This window comes from Onychostruthus taczanowskii, unplaced genomic scaffold (genome assembly GCF_017590055.1).
Source record: "Onychostruthus taczanowskii isolate IOZ18803 unplaced genomic scaffold, ASM1759005v1 scaffold45, whole genome shotgun sequence".
Taxonomy (NCBI): domain Eukaryota; kingdom Metazoa; phylum Chordata; class Aves; order Passeriformes; family Passeridae; genus Onychostruthus; species Onychostruthus taczanowskii.
Genome location: NW_024502014.1, coordinates 7,350,516 through 7,368,217, shown reverse-complemented (window position 1 = coordinate 7,368,217; position 17,702 = coordinate 7,350,516). Strand labels below are relative to the sequence as shown.

The 17,702-nt window shown below is 44.4% G+C and overlaps 2 protein-coding genes across 2 annotated transcripts in view; one reads left to right on the top strand and one right to left on the bottom strand.

Moving 5' to 3' along the window:
- NGEF (neuronal guanine nucleotide exchange factor) overlaps positions 1–17,702 on the bottom strand; it is a 39,906-nt gene that overhangs the window by 6,604 nt on the left and 15,600 nt on the right. The window contains exons 4-12 of the mRNA XM_041414369.1: positions 17,408–17,593; positions 17,197–17,300; positions 12,369–12,643; positions 7,763–7,923; positions 7,470–7,622; positions 5,356–5,485; positions 4,572–4,646; positions 2,556–2,645; positions 883–1,046 (exon numbers count right to left, since the gene is read on the bottom strand). Coding sequence (XP_041270303.1) covers positions 883–1,046; positions 2,556–2,645; positions 4,572–4,646; positions 5,356–5,485; positions 7,470–7,622; positions 7,763–7,923; positions 12,369–12,643; positions 17,197–17,300; positions 17,408–17,593 — 1,338 coding nt within the window. The remainder of the gene's footprint in view (positions 1–882; positions 1,047–2,555; positions 2,646–4,571; positions 4,647–5,355; positions 5,486–7,469; positions 7,623–7,762; positions 7,924–12,368; positions 12,644–17,196; positions 17,301–17,407; positions 17,594–17,702) is intronic.
- The window catches only part of NEU2 (neuraminidase 2), a 36,783-nt gene continuing 36,589 nt past the window's right edge, over positions 17,509–17,702 (top strand). Inside the window, exon 1 of the mRNA XM_041414371.1 lies at positions 17,509–17,568. The gene's annotated coding sequence lies outside the window, so the exon portion shown is untranslated. The remainder of the gene's footprint in view (positions 17,569–17,702) is intronic.

Below are 17,702 nucleotides of genomic sequence, written 5' to 3'. Positions count from 1 at the left end.
GCTATAAAAACCCACTGCAAAGCAAGGAACCCTCTCCAGGCTCTGCCCTGGGCAGCCCTCATGGCCTGGAACAAGTTGCTTGCTCTGTCTGAGCTCCCCATGTCCAAAACACAGATGGCGCTCCCTCAAAGGGGATTGTGAGGCTTAATTCATTCCTATTTATGAAGAGCCTCTGTGTTTTCTGGATACAAGTTGCCACAGAAGCAAAACATTTCCCAGTGTACAGACACTGCGGCGACACGTTCGTTAGGAACAGTGGAAGGGCAAGATGCTCCCTACCAGTGGGACTAATTCATGCCACAAAGGGCGTGCTGTTCTCTGCTGCTGTGTTCCACCAGTGTCTGCTTGCACAAGACACAGTCCTCAGCACAACAACATCCTCCTCCTCTTCAGGCAGGTTACACCATGTCAAATATATCTGCTGGCCTCGGGCAAAATTTATACCCCTCCCTACTACTCTAACTTTCTAGTCGGCTTTCTTAGCGTTTTAACTGACTAAATCTGAGCTGTTCTTCAGGAAGCAATGAGTAAAAATCGCTTCTTGACAGGAAGACAGGTCTCCAGGGCCAGCTCACCAGCCAATGTGATTCACTGCTACCCTGCAGAAACTGTGGGATGCATAGTCACTCTGCTGGCAGATCTGCCCTGGGATCTGTTTAACTCCTGTTGGCCATGAATTTTCATCTGGAGAGAGCTGTGCCACCCATGAAGAGTCAGCTGTGCTCAAAGGTAAGGTGACTGCTCGAGGGAGGTGTACATGTCAGGCCAAGGGATGTGCCTGTGCCTGAGGGAGAGGATGGGGTCACAGCATCATAGGTTGGATAAACCTAGGGCAAAAGAACTAATGAAGCATCCTGTGTAGTACCTGAATTTTGCACTCACCCTGGAATTTGCCGGCAAATCACCAGCAGATCATTGAAAAGGAACAGATAGATTTCTCTGAAGAGTTTCTTGGTGCGAAGTGTTCGTGATGTCTTTGGACCATTCATTTGCTGCAGTTCCCCCTGCTTCAGCAGCCAGCGGGAGTGAGAGATGATGGGTACAGACTAGAAGGGAGGAAAAGATAGCAAAGTTTAGGAAAGTAGCAAAACCCCATGGATTCAAGTGGTTATGATGCTGAAAGCACCAAGAGATGCAAAAGGAAGGGTGGTGAGCTCCCATCACCACAACTTGCACTGCAGACTGAAGCAGAGCTGCAGGAGAGGGCAGTGTGCTCTGCCATCCACACTGCCCAGCACAGCGTGACAGAAGTTGGACAGGGGTACAGCAGAGCCCGAGGATGGACAGATATTTAAGGATGGCAACGCTAGAGTGCCAAGTGCTGGAATGAAACAACAGCCCTGATCTCTCTCTGACACATCCTGTCATCTGGGCTGAACTTTCCTAAACAGTAAGACTGACTTTTAAAACCACTGACGTGGCCTTTTGGCTAAAAAAACAACAAGGTTAAACAGGTTTCCTCTGGTTGGGTCTGTCCCTGTCAGGAGGAGATGCTGTTCACACACCTACCACAGCATTTCTGCTGGAGTTTCAACACATATCATGCTAAAACCAAGAAGCCCAGAACAAAGCACATCTTGTACTAGAAGAATACTACATTACCAAATGACTGAAATATTGAAAAATACCTGTGTAACTGTCACTCTTTCTACCTTTGCTCCCAGTGCTCATCACATGCAGAGTGGCACAATTTTTTCTTTTCAACTCTCCTTGCACTATTCTCCCCAGAAGAGCCCTACCCGTGCCAGTTCCCAAGGCAGATCTGCTCCAGAGATGAATCAGCTCCTGCCTGTCATTATGGCCTCAGCTTTACAAGAGGTGGAGGCAACTGTGTGGCTTCCCTAATCTTCTACTGTCCTGTGGACTGTGGTCTAGCCCTGACACACTGGTAAAATGCTCTATAATTTTTTTTTTGTTTTGGTTGTTCATGTACATAAAAAGATTGCTTGGAAGTTAAATATGATCCTTACAGTTTGTGAAGCAGACAGACCTGAGAAGCATCTCTATAGCATTCAAGAAAAGAACTGACAACTTTATACTCAGCACAGGAATTTCATGGTATGTATCAACTGAGATCTGATCAGACATCCCTAAATATTGATTAGTAATTCCCTCAGTGGAGCTGAAACAGATCAGTAGCAGGTATTTAGAGACTGTACACAATGCATAAGTACAGAAAATAATTAAAATGGTGGGACAGTCTTTGTTTGGGTATTTTTCAGTTTTAGAATGTTTTGTTTTGTAGCTTTCATCTACCTTTAACATATTTCATATGTAAAATAATAGCTGAAAGCTGACCTGCATTTTGAAGAGAGGTAAGAGCCAGACCTGAGTGCTGGAGCAGGAGCACAGTGCACAGCAGAGGTGATGCCAGTGTGTCCCACCTGTGTACATGCACACCACACTGGCCTTGGTGCTGCCCAGCCTCTGCAGCGGGTGTGCACTGAGCACACACAGAGGTGCTGTGCCTGCAGCAGCCCCTTTGGAGGGGACCCTTTGGAGGCTGTTTGCAAAGTGCAGACAGTGAACCCAAACTGTCCAGCCTGTGTTTATACCTTGATCTTGAATTCTAGTTTCTTCTGGATGCTGATCATCTGCTCTGTTCGGCTCATCTTCCGGACACCTTCATTACATGCTTTCACCACCTGGGAAAAGAGAGCACAAAGGTTTGTCTCTGCTGGTCTTAAGCAGGTAAGTGATGATGGACAGCATGAAAAGGCCTGACCACAATCAGGTAAGTACCCTGCTGTAACAGGAATTGACAAAGCCAAGCTCTTTTATCAGCACTGTGGGTGATGAAAAAGAGAAGGGGAAAAAAACTCCCAAAACCTGAACAACCAAAAAGCTCCCAAACACCCAGAAGGTGCTAAGGGTGGAAACTGACTGTCAGAGGACATATTAGGCAGCTACATTCAGTTACTGAACCAGACAGTATAAAACAGTGCTTCTGGTTGCACAGCAAAATGAACAGCTTGTTTTTCAGAACCTGACACATCATATATCTCATTTTCCCTGTTCCCAGAACTTGAAATGAGGTACATTTGCAGTATCATCTTCAAGGAGAGAATGAAGCCAAACATCTTCTTTTCAAAAATGCAAATGCTGTAGTTCTGCCAAGCAGTACTAGATGCCAGGGCTATGAAATGTCCTAGGGAAAGAGACATTCATCATACAGAGCCCAGCTGTGTTCGGAGTACAAACTTTTAACTGAAAAACCACAACCAACGTGCAAGCACTATGCTGTTACAGGGACCTTAACCTAGATGCCACTGCCTGTTTCATAAGGAGCAACTCTCTTGAGAACTGGCTAGGTAGAAAAATTACACTGGAGAACAAGTTCCACTTTGTGCTCTGTTTCTGCTACTCAAAATCTAACAGAATATCAGTAACTGAAACTGTGGTCATCTCTTGCCTCTCAGAAGGAGAGAAAATAAACTTACAGAAAAAGTAAGCATCAGATGGTCTCCTTTGTGATGCCTGTACCTTGCTGGATATTAGGTATCTCAGCTTAAACACTTACAGCTAAGTGTTTAACCATGTAAAAGAATTAATAAACTGATCATGTGAGTCACTGATAACTGAACACAAACCCAGCATTTTTCCATCAGCAGCTATAGTCATCTGCATGCTACAGGAACAGTCTTCCTTAGCCTACTGACTAATGGAAAAATAATTGGCTACCAGATGTGTCAAGAGGGATTCTGCAAATACTAACTCAATGCAGAACATCCTTCATTGATAAAGTCCCTGTCTTTATCCCTAGTGATCTCCAAGCACACACTTTGTATACTGGTTCAGGGCAAATCCAAGAGCCTGTTCTCTTCTAATGTTTCAGTCAGAGACTGCAGGCCCATCCTCAGGTTGATGTTCTAGCACAGTTTTCTACTTCAAATACTTGTGTTGAGCTGCAAGAGTCAGGAGATGTTCCAAGCTTCTGATGGAGAAGGGTTGAAACATTGTCCCAGCCCATGTAGCTGCTAGCTATGTCTAGACCATTCAGATATGGCATCATCCTGTCAAACCCTATCAGGAACAGCCCTGATGGGAAACCTCCCACTGCCTTCCTGGGGTTTGGTACACATCAGTAACTGAACACCACACCTACCTACCAGCTTCAGGGAAGGGGGCTAGAAGCTGGCTTGTGTACTTCATTAGGAAGCTGTTATTCTAGGTCAGAAGAAAAAGTGTGCTGTGTCAGAGAAACCTGACACAGTTGTGCTCTGCACCTAATCACACCTCTCAGTCAGATCCATCACCTTCAGGTGTCTGCAAAAACCATTTTGTGTTCTTGGAGACTCTAAAGGAAAACATTCTCTGCCCTTTCCTATGGCAGAAACATTCATCTATTGTTAGCAAGGCATTCGCTGTCACTGACCACTAAGTGCAAGTAGACTAGTCCATCTTTCAGACTTTAGGAAAAAAACCCCTCTTGAAACACAGTGACAGAATTCAAAGAAACCACTCCCAAACAGAATGTAGTCTGCAGGTGATTTTTTCAGGGGGATGTGTGTGTGTGAAATGAGCATGGTGGCTTAATCTTAATGGCCTTCCACTAACTTATTCAAACTTACTGTTTCCAGTTCTTTATGTGCATCCAGGGCAGTGGATTCCCTGTCAGATTTCTCTTCCACTTTCTTCAAAATATTCTGCAGGGGAGAAAAGGCTGTGTTAATGCTGATCCCAACATAAGAGCACAGAAGGTCTTTGCTAGCCTACAAATTACTTCTGGCCATCAGCCTAATCACAGCAAAGGTGACACAGTACAGTGACTCTCACTTCTTAGATCCTCTCTGTCGTTAAAACCTCTTCCCATTTGACCTTATATCTAAGAGAAATATAACAGGTAGATTTCTTATTTTATAAAAAAAAATTAATAAATTAGAGCTGGCACTACCAGACACTGTTATTGGTAATCCCAGTGGGATAAGACCATTTGGGACTGAGCTGTTTCCTAGAAGCATAGTCTCCAGCAGTGTTTAGATAAGGTGGCAAAGCACTGGCTGACTGGTCCAAGCCATCATGGTGTAGCATCTTTGTCATCCAGCTGCTCTGCATGTGTGTCTCACCATCCTAACTGTCAGGCAGCTGGATTAATGGACTGTTGCTACCCCTTCTGGCAGCTCGACAAAGCTCCTCCTCAGTAAAGGCTATCTGGCAAATTCAACACTAATTTAGGGATGGACTCTGAGGGACTGAAATCTTTTTTCCATAGTTCTGGTGAATGTCTGACTCTGTTGAAAGGCTTCATCCAATTCTAGAGTCGATTGTGGCTGTATCCATTCACAACTGCTGGAAAGGAAAATTCCAGGAGTGATGCAGAAGTCCTTTGTGAGAGAGAGAAGAGCAAAACTCTACCTGCACCAGCAACTTGAGTCGAGTGATTCTTTGAAATGGCAGAATCAGGAAGGAAGAAAAGGACAGGCCTTTGCACTTGGGATCCAGCTCCAGCTGTGAGATCACTTCCCGAAAGGCAGGTTTGTCCTGGCTGAGAGGAGAGATAGAGAAGCTGAGAACTTTGAGTGCTACCCTGCCTGGGACTCTGGCATATGGCTGGTGACCCAAAAGCAGCTTGGTCCCAGAGACAGCATCTGCCTGATCTCTCCCAATAGGAGAGAAGAGGGAGGAGGGGACTGAATGCCTCTGAGTGTATTTTAGTTTAAATCTAAAACTATTTATAGTGCTGGGGGAGGGAAAAAATAGACTTCTAATGTACAAGCCACGGCAGTGTTCACATGTGTTCATATCTAGCTCAGCAGCATACACTGAGTGTGTAGGTGTATGTGAATGGGGTATGTGTCCAAGTAAATGAGTCAGAGGCATAATTATATGTTTTTACACAGTTGGAACTCTGTGATAAGGTGAAATTCACACAGTCATAAGAACAAGACAAGCCACAAAGTAGCTCAAGCTTCAGTATTCCTTGCTGTTTAGCTAGAGGATGGAAATCATTATCTGGCCTGAGAAGGGCAGGGGCCATGCCTGGGCCTTCCCTGACGATGTTTGCAGGAGATGAGGGCACAGCTGGACCACAGACACAGCTGTGCAGAGCAGAGCAGTCCCAGCTGCCACAGCAGACAAAGCTTCCTGGCAGCCACAGACTGAGTGAACCTGAGCAAGGCTTGTGCTGCTGGAGTCCTGGCTAGTCCTGGAAACAGCATGGATGCAAAGAGGTTGCTAACTGTGCAAAACCTGTCTGCACCATGTGTTCTTACAACATTTGAAAGAAGCCATTGGCAGCGTTCCTCCTTGCTGCAGCAGGTACCTGTCTGACAGTGTGACTCACAGCAGAATGGAACTGCATGTGTCCAAGGAACAGTCAAATGGGGGAAACTGTGACACACCCCAGGCTTTGAGTTCAGCCAAGTGTTGCAAAATTCCTGCGCTAGCTGGGAGCCTGGGGAAGGGAGCCAGTTCTTTTCAACTGTGCCTTAGGTATTCCTGCAGACAAAAATGCTGCCCTCTGAATTCACATTTAGGAATACCTCATCTCCAACAGGTCCCTTTCAAGCTCAAGTAACCCAGCCTATTGCTGCTTTGCTTCTAAGTGTTTAGATAATGGCTGTAAGCAAATTCTTTCTGCAGCTGTATTGCTCACCTCTGACTGAAGGAAACCCTGTGGTACCCTCTTTTTGGAGAGAACAGCAGACCAAGGTCAATATTTTTTTTTTAATATTTTTTCCTCAAAAGTTAGAGAGCAGAGAAATGAAAGGACTAAACATTGTTACACTTGCCTGAACCAGCTGATGCTATAGGAGAAAATACACTGCAGCATGTGCAGTGGGCTGTCCTGAAAGAATCCAGGACATTGTAACTAGAGAAAAATTGATTCTCCTCCTCTCAAAGACAATCTTGTAGGGCACTCGTTGTTTTGAGCTTGTATCAGAGAATTCCTACTGGACCAAAAGACTTATTACATTTGAAAAATACTACAAAAATATGTTGGATTATATCTTCAGGCCTAGATCTGTGTGTATAACAGTAGAATGCACAGAAAATAGCTTTGTTAAAACTTTTTTTTTTATTCTTTTAAGAATATCCTGTTGTTCTGAAAAATAATAGTTATGAAATTGGGAAAAGTCAATGCCTTGCTGAGAAGGTTGGGAAAAGCAGTGGTTGTTCTTCTCATCAGAGATCTGTATTATATTCTTGGCTTTCCATCTCTTGCCTCTACTTGCAGGTTAAAAATACATGCATTACACAAGCATGTACAAGACCCTGCATGCACCATAAATATTTCTTGCAGTTGAGAAATGCTGGCTTTTAATTTACTTGCCATGTTACCTGCACCAACCAATCCTTACTATAAAGCCTTTAACTGAGTTTTCTTTTTACAGATGCAGTGAGAAATCATGAAGTGGGAAACCCCATTTCTGTGCTATCTAGCCCTTTCTCATAAATACCAAAATAACAGCTAAATCTGTGGCCTGTACAGTTTTGCAAAATGTGCAACAACAAGCGGTCCAACTCACAGAAGCTGCTTGTAGGTTCTCTCCTGGTAGGTCTGGTTGGAGACATAGGTGATGTACACAGAGAAGTGATTAACTGTGTGCTGGTAGACAATATCACACACGTCCGAGATCACAATGTTCTCTTCCACTCGCTGCTCAAGGTCCAACAGGAAGCTAAATGAAAAAGTCAGCACCCATATTAATTGTGACCTGTCTGTTCCAGGCAATTCCCAGGAGAAGTCAGTTCCTCCATCCCTCTACAACTGCAGCTACCTAAAGCTGCTGCTTTCAGTGCCATTCAGCAGCCAACTTACCGCTCGCTGACAGCCATGACATCCAGCACATTGGAGAAGAGGATGTGTGCCTCAGACTGGTGTAAGATCTTTTTCAGACGTTCATTCTCCATGAAGTGAGACACCAGCAGATTCAGACTCTTGTAATATGATGCTTCAGAAGTAACCAGCTCAAACATGGCCTGGAGGAAAATCCCAAAGAAGGAAGTCAGCAGGTACTTTCTACTTCTACAGAGAGGCACACTGGGCATTAATGAGAACATCCGTGCTGCACAGCCACGGACCCTGCACCCACCCTGCAGGCCCGGGCTGCAGGGAGTGGTAAGCCCACAATGCATTTGCCACACGTTACAGGAAACAGTGAGTTAGTTGGGGAAGTCTTCCTCTCACAACCATCACCCCTGACCGAGAGGAAATACAGTTGTTACTGTCCAAGTGAGACTCCCTGGTCAGCCCTGGCTGTACACTTTTCTGCCCCAATTCACAACAGAACAGGACAAGATACAGTAGTGCCTAATTACTACCAGAAATCATAAATAATCTCCAACTTTCAGCCTTTGCTTATCCTGCTAGAAGAGAAAACCCTGGAGCAAAGCCTGGCTTCCTTAGGCCAAGGATGTGGTCTGTGGAAGTGGAAAGGCAAATTGATGGTTTCATTCAGAGATAAAAATCAGTTTAATGAGATGTAGATATAAAGTCTTCTACCTACTGCAAGTGCTGCAGGGACATTCCACTATTACCACTCAGAAATCCCCTACTCTCTGGGGGAGTATATGTTGTCTGTTAAGAGGTAGATACAAAAGGTGTTTATTTACACACCTACTGAATCCATTAGTTGAAGTAAGATTAACAGCAGATTCTCACAGAGGTTCAACACAGTGAAAAGTAGTTAGATCCTTCAGGCATCTCTTGATGAAGAGGTACCTTGGTTCCTTGTCCTGGGGCCCATGGCCCATGCTGCCATTACTAAGAGAGGCAGTTGGTAGTTCAGTGAAAGTTTTGCTCCCTTGAATCTAAAGCTGCTTCAATGCTCCCCTTGTTCCCACAGCTCCTCTGTTGCACCCTGCTGAGGGGGGAGCTGGCCAGGCAGTGCCAGTGTCAGTCTCTGAGCTCTGCTGGTTCTCAGCAGCTGCTGGGGCCCAGCTAAAATTGAGGAGGTCATATGGGGCCACAGGTACACATGCAGTGGTTTTTGTGTCCATAGAGAAATTGACTCTGAATTAGCTGGGGGTCTGTCTTGTGGCTTGGTTGTTGTCTGTTTTTTCTCTTTAAGAAATTATTTGGAATTTTCCACTGATCTGTTTTTGGCCTTTTCCTGGAAATATCACTGTGCATCACGTAAGAATTTGAGGTAGAGACCCGGGTTGTGTCCCTGACACTGTGCTGCAGTCCAAGACCTGAGTGAATGGGTTCAGCAAAGAGGGATTGTTACTCAATCCAGAGCTGCTAAAATAGCAGTTAGTTGAAGTGACATTTCAGTTCTTTGCAGGGTTGGCAGCCTAGGAAATGTTCCCAGTGGGCACTTAAGTCCAACAAGTGGTTTCCTGCACCAGAGGAGGAGATTGTGCCTGCACAGTCCCCAGGAGGAAGACAGAGCAAAGGGTGTCTGTACAGATGAACTTAGTCAGTGACCATGAAACAGTGTTTAAGAAATAAGAGGACACTGGATTTTTTTTTCAAGGCCAGATTCCTAATGAGAAAAGTGGAGGAGTATCAGCTCCGCTTCTCCCAGAAGCTTTACCCAGGCACTGGGTGAACCTGTGAGAGAACCTCTCTCTTTCTGCATGACTGGCTTAGTCCTATATGTAACTTTTATAGTTTTAACTGTACCTTTTTATTTGATAAATGAGAGAGGTGGAAATAGGCAAAGATATACAGGATGTGTTAGGATAGCCTGTCCCTTCCAGGTATCCTGGAGATTGATACCTCCAATTATTTTGCACTGCAGCTTTCCAGACACTCCAAGTCAGGATTTTTTTCTGCCAAGTTCTGACTGTAGAATATTTGTTTGCTGTTTGCAATAGTGGAGGGTGCCAGACCTTCAAGGGGAGGTCCAGAATGCAGGCCATACTAAAGAAATAATGAAATCCATAGTGAATCCATATCTGTCTTGTTTGTTCCAATGGGGACAATAAAAAAAATCACTTTCCATGACACTTTTCAAGCATCCACTACTCTTCCAGTCAAGTTTCTTGTTTTGATGCTTGAAAACCTTTTTTTTTCTTTTAAATTCTTGCACTGATAAGCTGCTCAGTAATTTTCCATCATTGCCACTAATGAACACCAGATTTCTCTTCTTGTTCTAGTTTCTTTCACTTTGAAGATTATTTCAGATAACCAACTTTCTGACTGTTTAAGCCCTACTCTGTCACAGCTACAGTGGTGTTCCCTTCCTCAGCTATGAAGCAGGGTGTTCATATTTCTTTCCATCTGTGTACCAGTATTTCTCCCTATGATCAAAATAATACTCTTGTTCCACCTTTCCTGGCTGAAGACATGCAAGCTTTTCTAGTCCCTGTGTTTACTACAGCTTTGAAGATAAAATGGGTCAGAAAATACAGTTTTGTCCTTAAGATGTTTACTCCAGAATTTCTGCTGTCCTGTACTTCAGGAAAACTTCTCCAATTCTCCTTTATGAAGCTGAACATTTTACATTTACTAAATTAAGGCTCATGTACAGTTCACTCTCACAGTTCAGATCCAACATGAATAGAGTTCCAGAATTGCAGGAGCAAGTAGTGCTTGCTTATAGCAAGGCTGAATTCAACATAATCTCTTCAATAGCTTCAGAGACTTCTCTAGCCCTCCTTGTTTTCTGACCTTGATTCTCCTCACAAAGCAAATTCTCCACTCTATCTGTTCAATGTTCAGCCAATTTCACAGCTTTCTGGTTTGGAGCAATTTTATAATCTCTTACTGTGCTAATCCCAGGACAAGTAGGAAGAAAATTTCACGTCTGATAAACTGAAGGCACAGCACTTCTTTACGAGAGCACTGTCCCATTCTCCCATTCTGCAACTTTTTTATTTCTCTGGTTATTTTAACAGAAAGAAGAAAATTGACCACACTTAATATTGGGGTTTAGCAGCCCTGAGAATTTTTTTTCCCAAAAAGCAATACAGGTAACAAATGTAATTTTAACAGAAATGACAAGTTTTGAAATCTATAATGCACACTTTAAAGCAAAATATTTCTGCATAAAAATTCTTCATTTTGAAGCAAAAATAAAAATAAAAGCCTGTAATTTTTCAGATGCCAGATTGTGTTTGTAATGCTGGCACTTGGAAGCATTTTTTGTGTTTTGCCAGGTAAACAGAACAAATCCAAATAACCAGTGCAGAAGAAGAACATGGAGAAACAACAAATCATTTCATTCACCTTCAGCTCTAACCCTGATACACTAACAGCCTGTGCTTGCTAGCCCAAACTACTGTTTATAAACACCAGTCTTCTCCACTAAGGGTGTGAATAACACAGCCCTTGGGGTGCACAAGATGAACCTGTCCAGTGTGACAGTCAAGTTACAGCCCTAGCTGGGACTGGCACTGTGTGAACAAGGTGTTCATCAGTGTGGATTATGGAAGTCTAACTGAACTTAGGAGGGACTGCTTACACCCCGAGGTGTTCCTCAGCACTTTGGGTAAAATCCCATGAGCCAGGGCTAAGCAGATACACTGTCACACCCATCTCACCATCTCATCAGATGGTGCAGGAGTACAGCTGGACTTGTGGGATAGAGCCTTGGCGAGCCCACTCCTTGTACCACAGTGCAAACTGCACACTAAACAGGGTTTGCCCCCTCCACTGCTGGCTATAAATGCAGTGCTATGCAGTGACAAAGAACACTCACACTCCCCATGATACCCAAAATAGCAACCAGTTGTAAATTGTGGTGGAACTGATGTTGTCATCACTTGTGACAGCTACCCCCACCTACTCCTTTCAGTATAGTCCTGTAAGTCACAGTATGTGGCTCTAAAATAGTGATGTCACTGCACTGCACAGCTAAATGCAAATATACCTATCATTATTTTTTACTGTTTGCAATAGACTCGAAGTAACAACAATTAAATAGAAGGCTGTTTATCAATCTCTATCTCTTCTATTTCTCCTATGTCAACATATTCAAAACCTTACAGTTAATGGTTGAATTCTTTTAAGATTTCTAGTGGAAAGTTATGTGTCCTGATAGTTACTTTGGAAAAGGATTAATGGCTCTTTTACAAAGAACCAATGGCTCTTTTGTAGTGGAAAGTTATGTGTCCTGATAGTTACTTTGGAAAAGGATTAATGTGCACTGGAACCAATGGCTCTTTTCTAAAAACCTCCTGAATACCCCTCTTCCTTTGTAAATTGCTCCTAACACTGAATCAGAAAAGAGGAAATAAGTTCCTTTTGCTACAGAAACATCCAGCGGTAGTAGCATGCAGAACAATGTCTGCAGTTTCACAATAAACAGTGACTGGTGTGCTAATCAGTGCACCTCAGAAAGTACTCAACAGGGCAAGGCTTGTCTGTGACTACTGTGAATTTTTAAGTTTTTAAACTTTGATAATTTGGCCTAATTCAATCTCCATTTTTTAAGCAGTAACACAGTTAAGAAATAGTCTTAATATTCCTCCATTACCTCCTGCAGCTTGATCTCATCGGGTTGGAGGATGCTGAGGACACCACTGCTCTGGACCTCAGGAAGATCCTGCCATAAGTTGAACCTGGAGTTGGAATTTCTCAGCAAATTAATTTGTGGTGGAGCTTTATTTTCAGTTGTACTTGTGGATTCTGCTTCAGATGGGGTTTCCTCACTGGGTGAAGTCTCCTCAGGGTCTGTCTGTGAATCTTGCAATCGCCTGGTTTCAATCTCCTCACGCGTAGATTTATCTCGATATTCCTGGTACAAGAGCCCTAGGAAGGAACACAGCAGGTCTGAGAGGTTACAACTGAATGAGACAGTAGACAAGTATTGTGGGAAAGGACAATTTCTTTGCTTTAGTTCATCTCAGCAGAGGTGAGAGATGTCCCTTCCATGCAGCGTGAAAAGCCTGTTATGGTATTCTCACTTCAGAACTGGAAACTATAAATGGAAGACCATTTCTAAGTCTAAAGTGTTGTTAAAAATCTGCTCTCACAAAACATTTAGTATCACAGTCAGATTAATCCATCATCACTCAGAAGACATAAAAGAACTGATCTGTCAGGCTTTTAAATGTCTTTTATACCTTGATTTTCTCTGTTATATTACTATGTTACAAGTTATATAGGTTGATGTCTATGTTTAAGTGTGTGTCTGTAAAAGTAATACTACACACAATGAAATTACTTTAAAAGGAGCAATTTGATGGCCACAAAAATCCTTAATGAGGAAACACTGAGCTGCTGTTACTGGCATTGAACAGGTGAAGCTTTGGGACAACTAGCTACAGTTACTAGGTTTGTTTTGGTATGGACTTCATGGTTAGCCTTGGACATGTTGCTTAATATCCTGCTGTTTTCCTTCTTAGTTTCTATGATGCCTGAAGATACAAAATCAATATCCAAAAGGTACCTATTTGCTACAGCACTAAGGAACAGGCTCTGAGTTCACACTATGGGGGAGCACATCAATGACACCAGGTGTCTTCTAAGTTCCAGTTACTAACTTCAGGAGTAGATGAAACTGCACTGGATTTGCCTCCACTCCGATATCAACTGACAGCACGAAAAAGGTAGAAATCCTGAAGTTCACTGCCAATCTTTAGAACATCCTTTGTCTCTCTGAGGGCTTTCAAACTGTCCCATTTTTCTTTCTGAACCATCTGTAGGACCCAGAATTTTAATTGCTTGAATATAAAATGTAATTTAGAAGACATGTAAAGGCAGGAGAGCATGAGCACACTGAGTCATTTTCCTCCCTTAATGAAATTGAAGAAGCACAATTTACATTATCTCCCTTGGTTTATACTTGAATTGCAGTGTAACATGAATGAATAAAGGGAAAAGCCTTTGATGTTTAAAAAAACCCATGCTAAATAATTTATTTTGTCTGAATCATTAGGGGTTAAAATTTATCTGGTCACATGTATTCATGATATTTGATCTGAGATTCTCTGTGTAATAAGGTGAGACACAATGGGATTAAAAGTTTGTCTAAGGCGGGCAGAAATGTAGATATTGCTGCCTATTAAATCTCTGGACCAGTTTCAGTGAGGCTCTGTACCAGTCAGTGCTAAAACTACATAGGAAATAAGCTGGGGAAAGGCACAGGAATAAGCACAGCATTACTGCAGTCTGCGAGTGTGTCCTGTTATCTGTTCTTCCTGGAAAGATGTTCAACACCGGATTAAAATAGCAGAAAGGGTAGCTGTGCCTAGGAAACCATACAGTCTTCTGTTAGCTTCCTACACAGTACTGAGCAGAGGAGACTTCCCCTGAAGTTTTGCATGCTGCTGCCACTTATGTAATTTCTCTCTGCGTCAACTAGGTTTATATGGCTTTCCTAAGCATTTCAGGCTGTTTTTCACCATCAGGGAGGGTGCTGAGGGTGTAGCAGGGTGGAAATGCTCCTTCAGGTATGTAGCAGAGAGCCTGCTAAATTGGAGCTGCTTTTGGTGGTACTGATCTGTATGGCCAGCCTGTGCTCGAGGGCTTTGGGTTGTTTTGGCCCCATAGAGAGCAGGACAAGCTGGGAAGCAACATCCTGCAGCAGCGTGGGCAGTGCTTGACTCAAGGGAAAGCACGCTGGGAAACTAAAGCGTAATCTATTTTACTCAAATTGGAGATAATTATACTCGCAGTGTTTGACTGCAGGTATACAGCCATGTTGTGCTGCTGGCTCTGCCTTGCAAGTCAGAGGATGCTTTGTGTAAGGGGGATTTAGGGTCCCTCGTGCAAATCTGAAGAGCAGACAGATTTAAAAGATCCCCAAGACTATTTGTCTCTTGCTTTTAAGGAAATAAGACAAAGACCCAGATAACGAAAGTTTGTTTTGTTTGCAGGTTCTCTGACTGACCAGGTAAGAGCTATGGAGCTGTCAGTGGCAGGCAAAGCAAATACAGGCATGGAAAGATCTGATTGATGGAAAGCATCCACCATCAGAATTCAGCAAGAGAGAGTGGCTGAAGATCTACCAGCTCTAGAGAGGGAAAGAGGGAGAAAGCAGAAAGATGGCACAGAAGAAAGACAAAAGACAGGTAGAAGTGTAGGCAGAAGTGTAGGAAAAAATAAGGAGGGTGTGCTAGCAAGGATAAAAGATATCCCTGCTGTCTTGGTCCTAAGGGTCTATCCATATGTTGGTAAAGAGGTTACAATGGGTAGAAAAGTTATGTAGATGAGAGAGAGGGAGAGAAGCTATGCCAAGGCCTTGTCCAGATGGAACAGGAGATGATCAGAGAACAGGAGGGGTAACAGATCCAAGGTCAAGGAACAAGGTTTTGACATGTTGAAAGGAGACAACAATACATGTAGGAACTTACTGAATGTGTAGGAAAAAAGCTGAGATCAATAGCTGAATGTGATTCAGATGATATAATTATTTAGTAAATGTTTACATTTAGTAAGTGAGCAAGTACAAAATGTCAGAGACCTGCATAAGCTCCTGCATTGCTTAATGTCCCAACTGTCCCTACTGTTGGCTAATGGTTAACCCTGTTTGGTGTTATCTGTTGACTTAAGTGTTTAAGACTGATCTTCATAATGCATGTTTACATAATTTTTATAGCACATAACAGACATTTCCCTTTTTGTTTATTCCATTTAATTTTGCTGCCAGAGTTTCCCTTCCCAGCTCTCTTAAAACCTGGGAGGGGAATTGAAAAACTAGTTACTAATTGTGGAAATCCTTGCCTTAGAGAGTTAGCAGCACTCTCAAAGTAAACGTTATTGCATTGAAAGCTATGTAAAATCCCAGGAGGCCCAGAGAGGTTTTCTCTGAAATTCTCTGCTCCAGTTTCAGGCAAAGAGTCCACTAATGTCTCAAAAGCAGGAGGGAGGGAAGGAGTGAGTGAGTTCCAGCCATCTGATGTAACATCTCTGGTGGGGATAAACATAACACCTCAGATTGTCAAAACCCAGTCTCCTCCACAAAGGTGCAACAGACCTACTTGCAGTTACACTGATGTGTGCAGTTTTGCACAGCTTCCCTCTGATATACAGCACATAAAAATATATATGAATATAGCAATTGGGTTGCTCTGAACTCCTGCTGGTTTTAGTATTTTTATCTCACCTCTGAGGTGCACAGTCCCAGTAAACTGACAGTGTTTTGACACAGCTGCCTTGGTAGGTTAGTATCTACACAGCCAAAACCAGGTAACAGATCTGGCAACACTCATGCAAATTGCATTCCAGGAGACTCCAAACTCAGCTGGTTTGTCTGACAGATGCTGGCAGGCTGCTGGTTTCACACCAGCCTCCTTCTCCAGCATTGTCCCAGAGGCATCAGGTGTACCAAGAATCAGCCTTGCATGCCACAGCCTGACACCAAACAGCAGAGACAGCCTAAGAAGCCTTCTCATTTCTGCCAGGGAGGTTTGCATTGCTGCTTGTGAGAGTTATATATTCGATTTTCCCATGCTAAGTGCTACATTCCTGCCCTCAAGATTCAAGTATGTTGATTCTATTTCCTGAAACTGAGCAGGAGTGTTTAAAAACAAAGCTTCTATATTCCCACCATAAAACCTGCATCAGGATGGGATTTAGCTTTGCTGTTGATGAAATTCCTCAGAGGAATGTCACAATTCTGATGTGGGAAAGCAAGAAACAAGCTGTGGAGGTCCTCTCTCCATCCCACAAAAGATAAAAGTAAAAAATAAAAGAAAATACCATAAGAGCAAATGCTTAACAGTCCTCTCCTCCACAGTCATCCAGATAACCTCAACTTTGCCTTTTTAGAGACCACAAAGGATAAAATACCTTGTTCTTGTGTTGAAATTGCTATGCCAGTGGCTATTACACGGAATAGATGCAGAACCTGGCACATACAACTTATGTCCAACGGGATGGGTGAAAAAAATACTTTAGTCTTATGCCTTCTGGAATATGCACAATCATATTTTAGTAGAAGGTTTGGGATAGCCTTAATGATTAATTGCTTCGTAATGACAAGAATAATTGTTATTTATGAACAAAGTTAGGCTGTTCTGCGACAGCATTAATCCACTGCCAGGCAACGTGCAAACCTGACGCCCCCAAAGACCTCAACAAACCACGGTAATGATGGTGGGGGGGTTCCCAGCAAGGATAGGGAGTTGGGGACCAGCAGCACAAGCCCTTACCCCGCCCTGAACTCTCCCCATCTGCGCACCGCTTGCCTTTAGCTCTGGGTTTGGGGGTTCAGGGGGCCGGCAGGTGCAGTCCGGCTGGGCTGAGGGGCACCTCTAGGGGCTGCTGTGCCGCCGTCGGTGCGGGGAGCGGGAGAAGCGGCGAAGTTCTGCGAGGCCGCAGCGGCGGCCGGACATCCCGCGGTGGGCACGGCTCCTTACCGATGTGCTCGATGAGGTTCCTCCAGGAGTCGGCCGTCATGGGGTGTGCGGGGGTTGCCGCGCCCGTGCCGGCGGCATGGGTCTCCTCAGCGGCGGCGGGGACCCTGCGGGGAGGCGGAGGCGCCCTCAGAGCAGTGGCGGGACAGCGGCCGGAGAGCGGCCACTACGCTCGCCCGCGCCCCGCGCCCCCCACCCTCAGCACCCCCCTCACCTGCTGAGCTGTCCCGGCGAGCCGTCCTGGTCGAAGGCGCAGGCGGCGCTGAGGGCCGCGGCCAGTAGCTCCATGGCCGGTGGCGGCAGGCGGCTGCCCAGCAGCTCCGGCGGCAGCGGCGGCGGCGGTGCGGGGCTGGGGGAGCCCGGGCGGTTGCCACGGTAACGGGGGTAGGAAGGCAGCAGCCTGCACGGGAGGGAGAGGGGACTTGCAACCGCCCTCGGGACGCCCCTGCAGTCCGCCCCCACCCCGGCCCTCTGAGCCCCCAAGCCTCCTCAGAGCCTCTCTGGTCTCC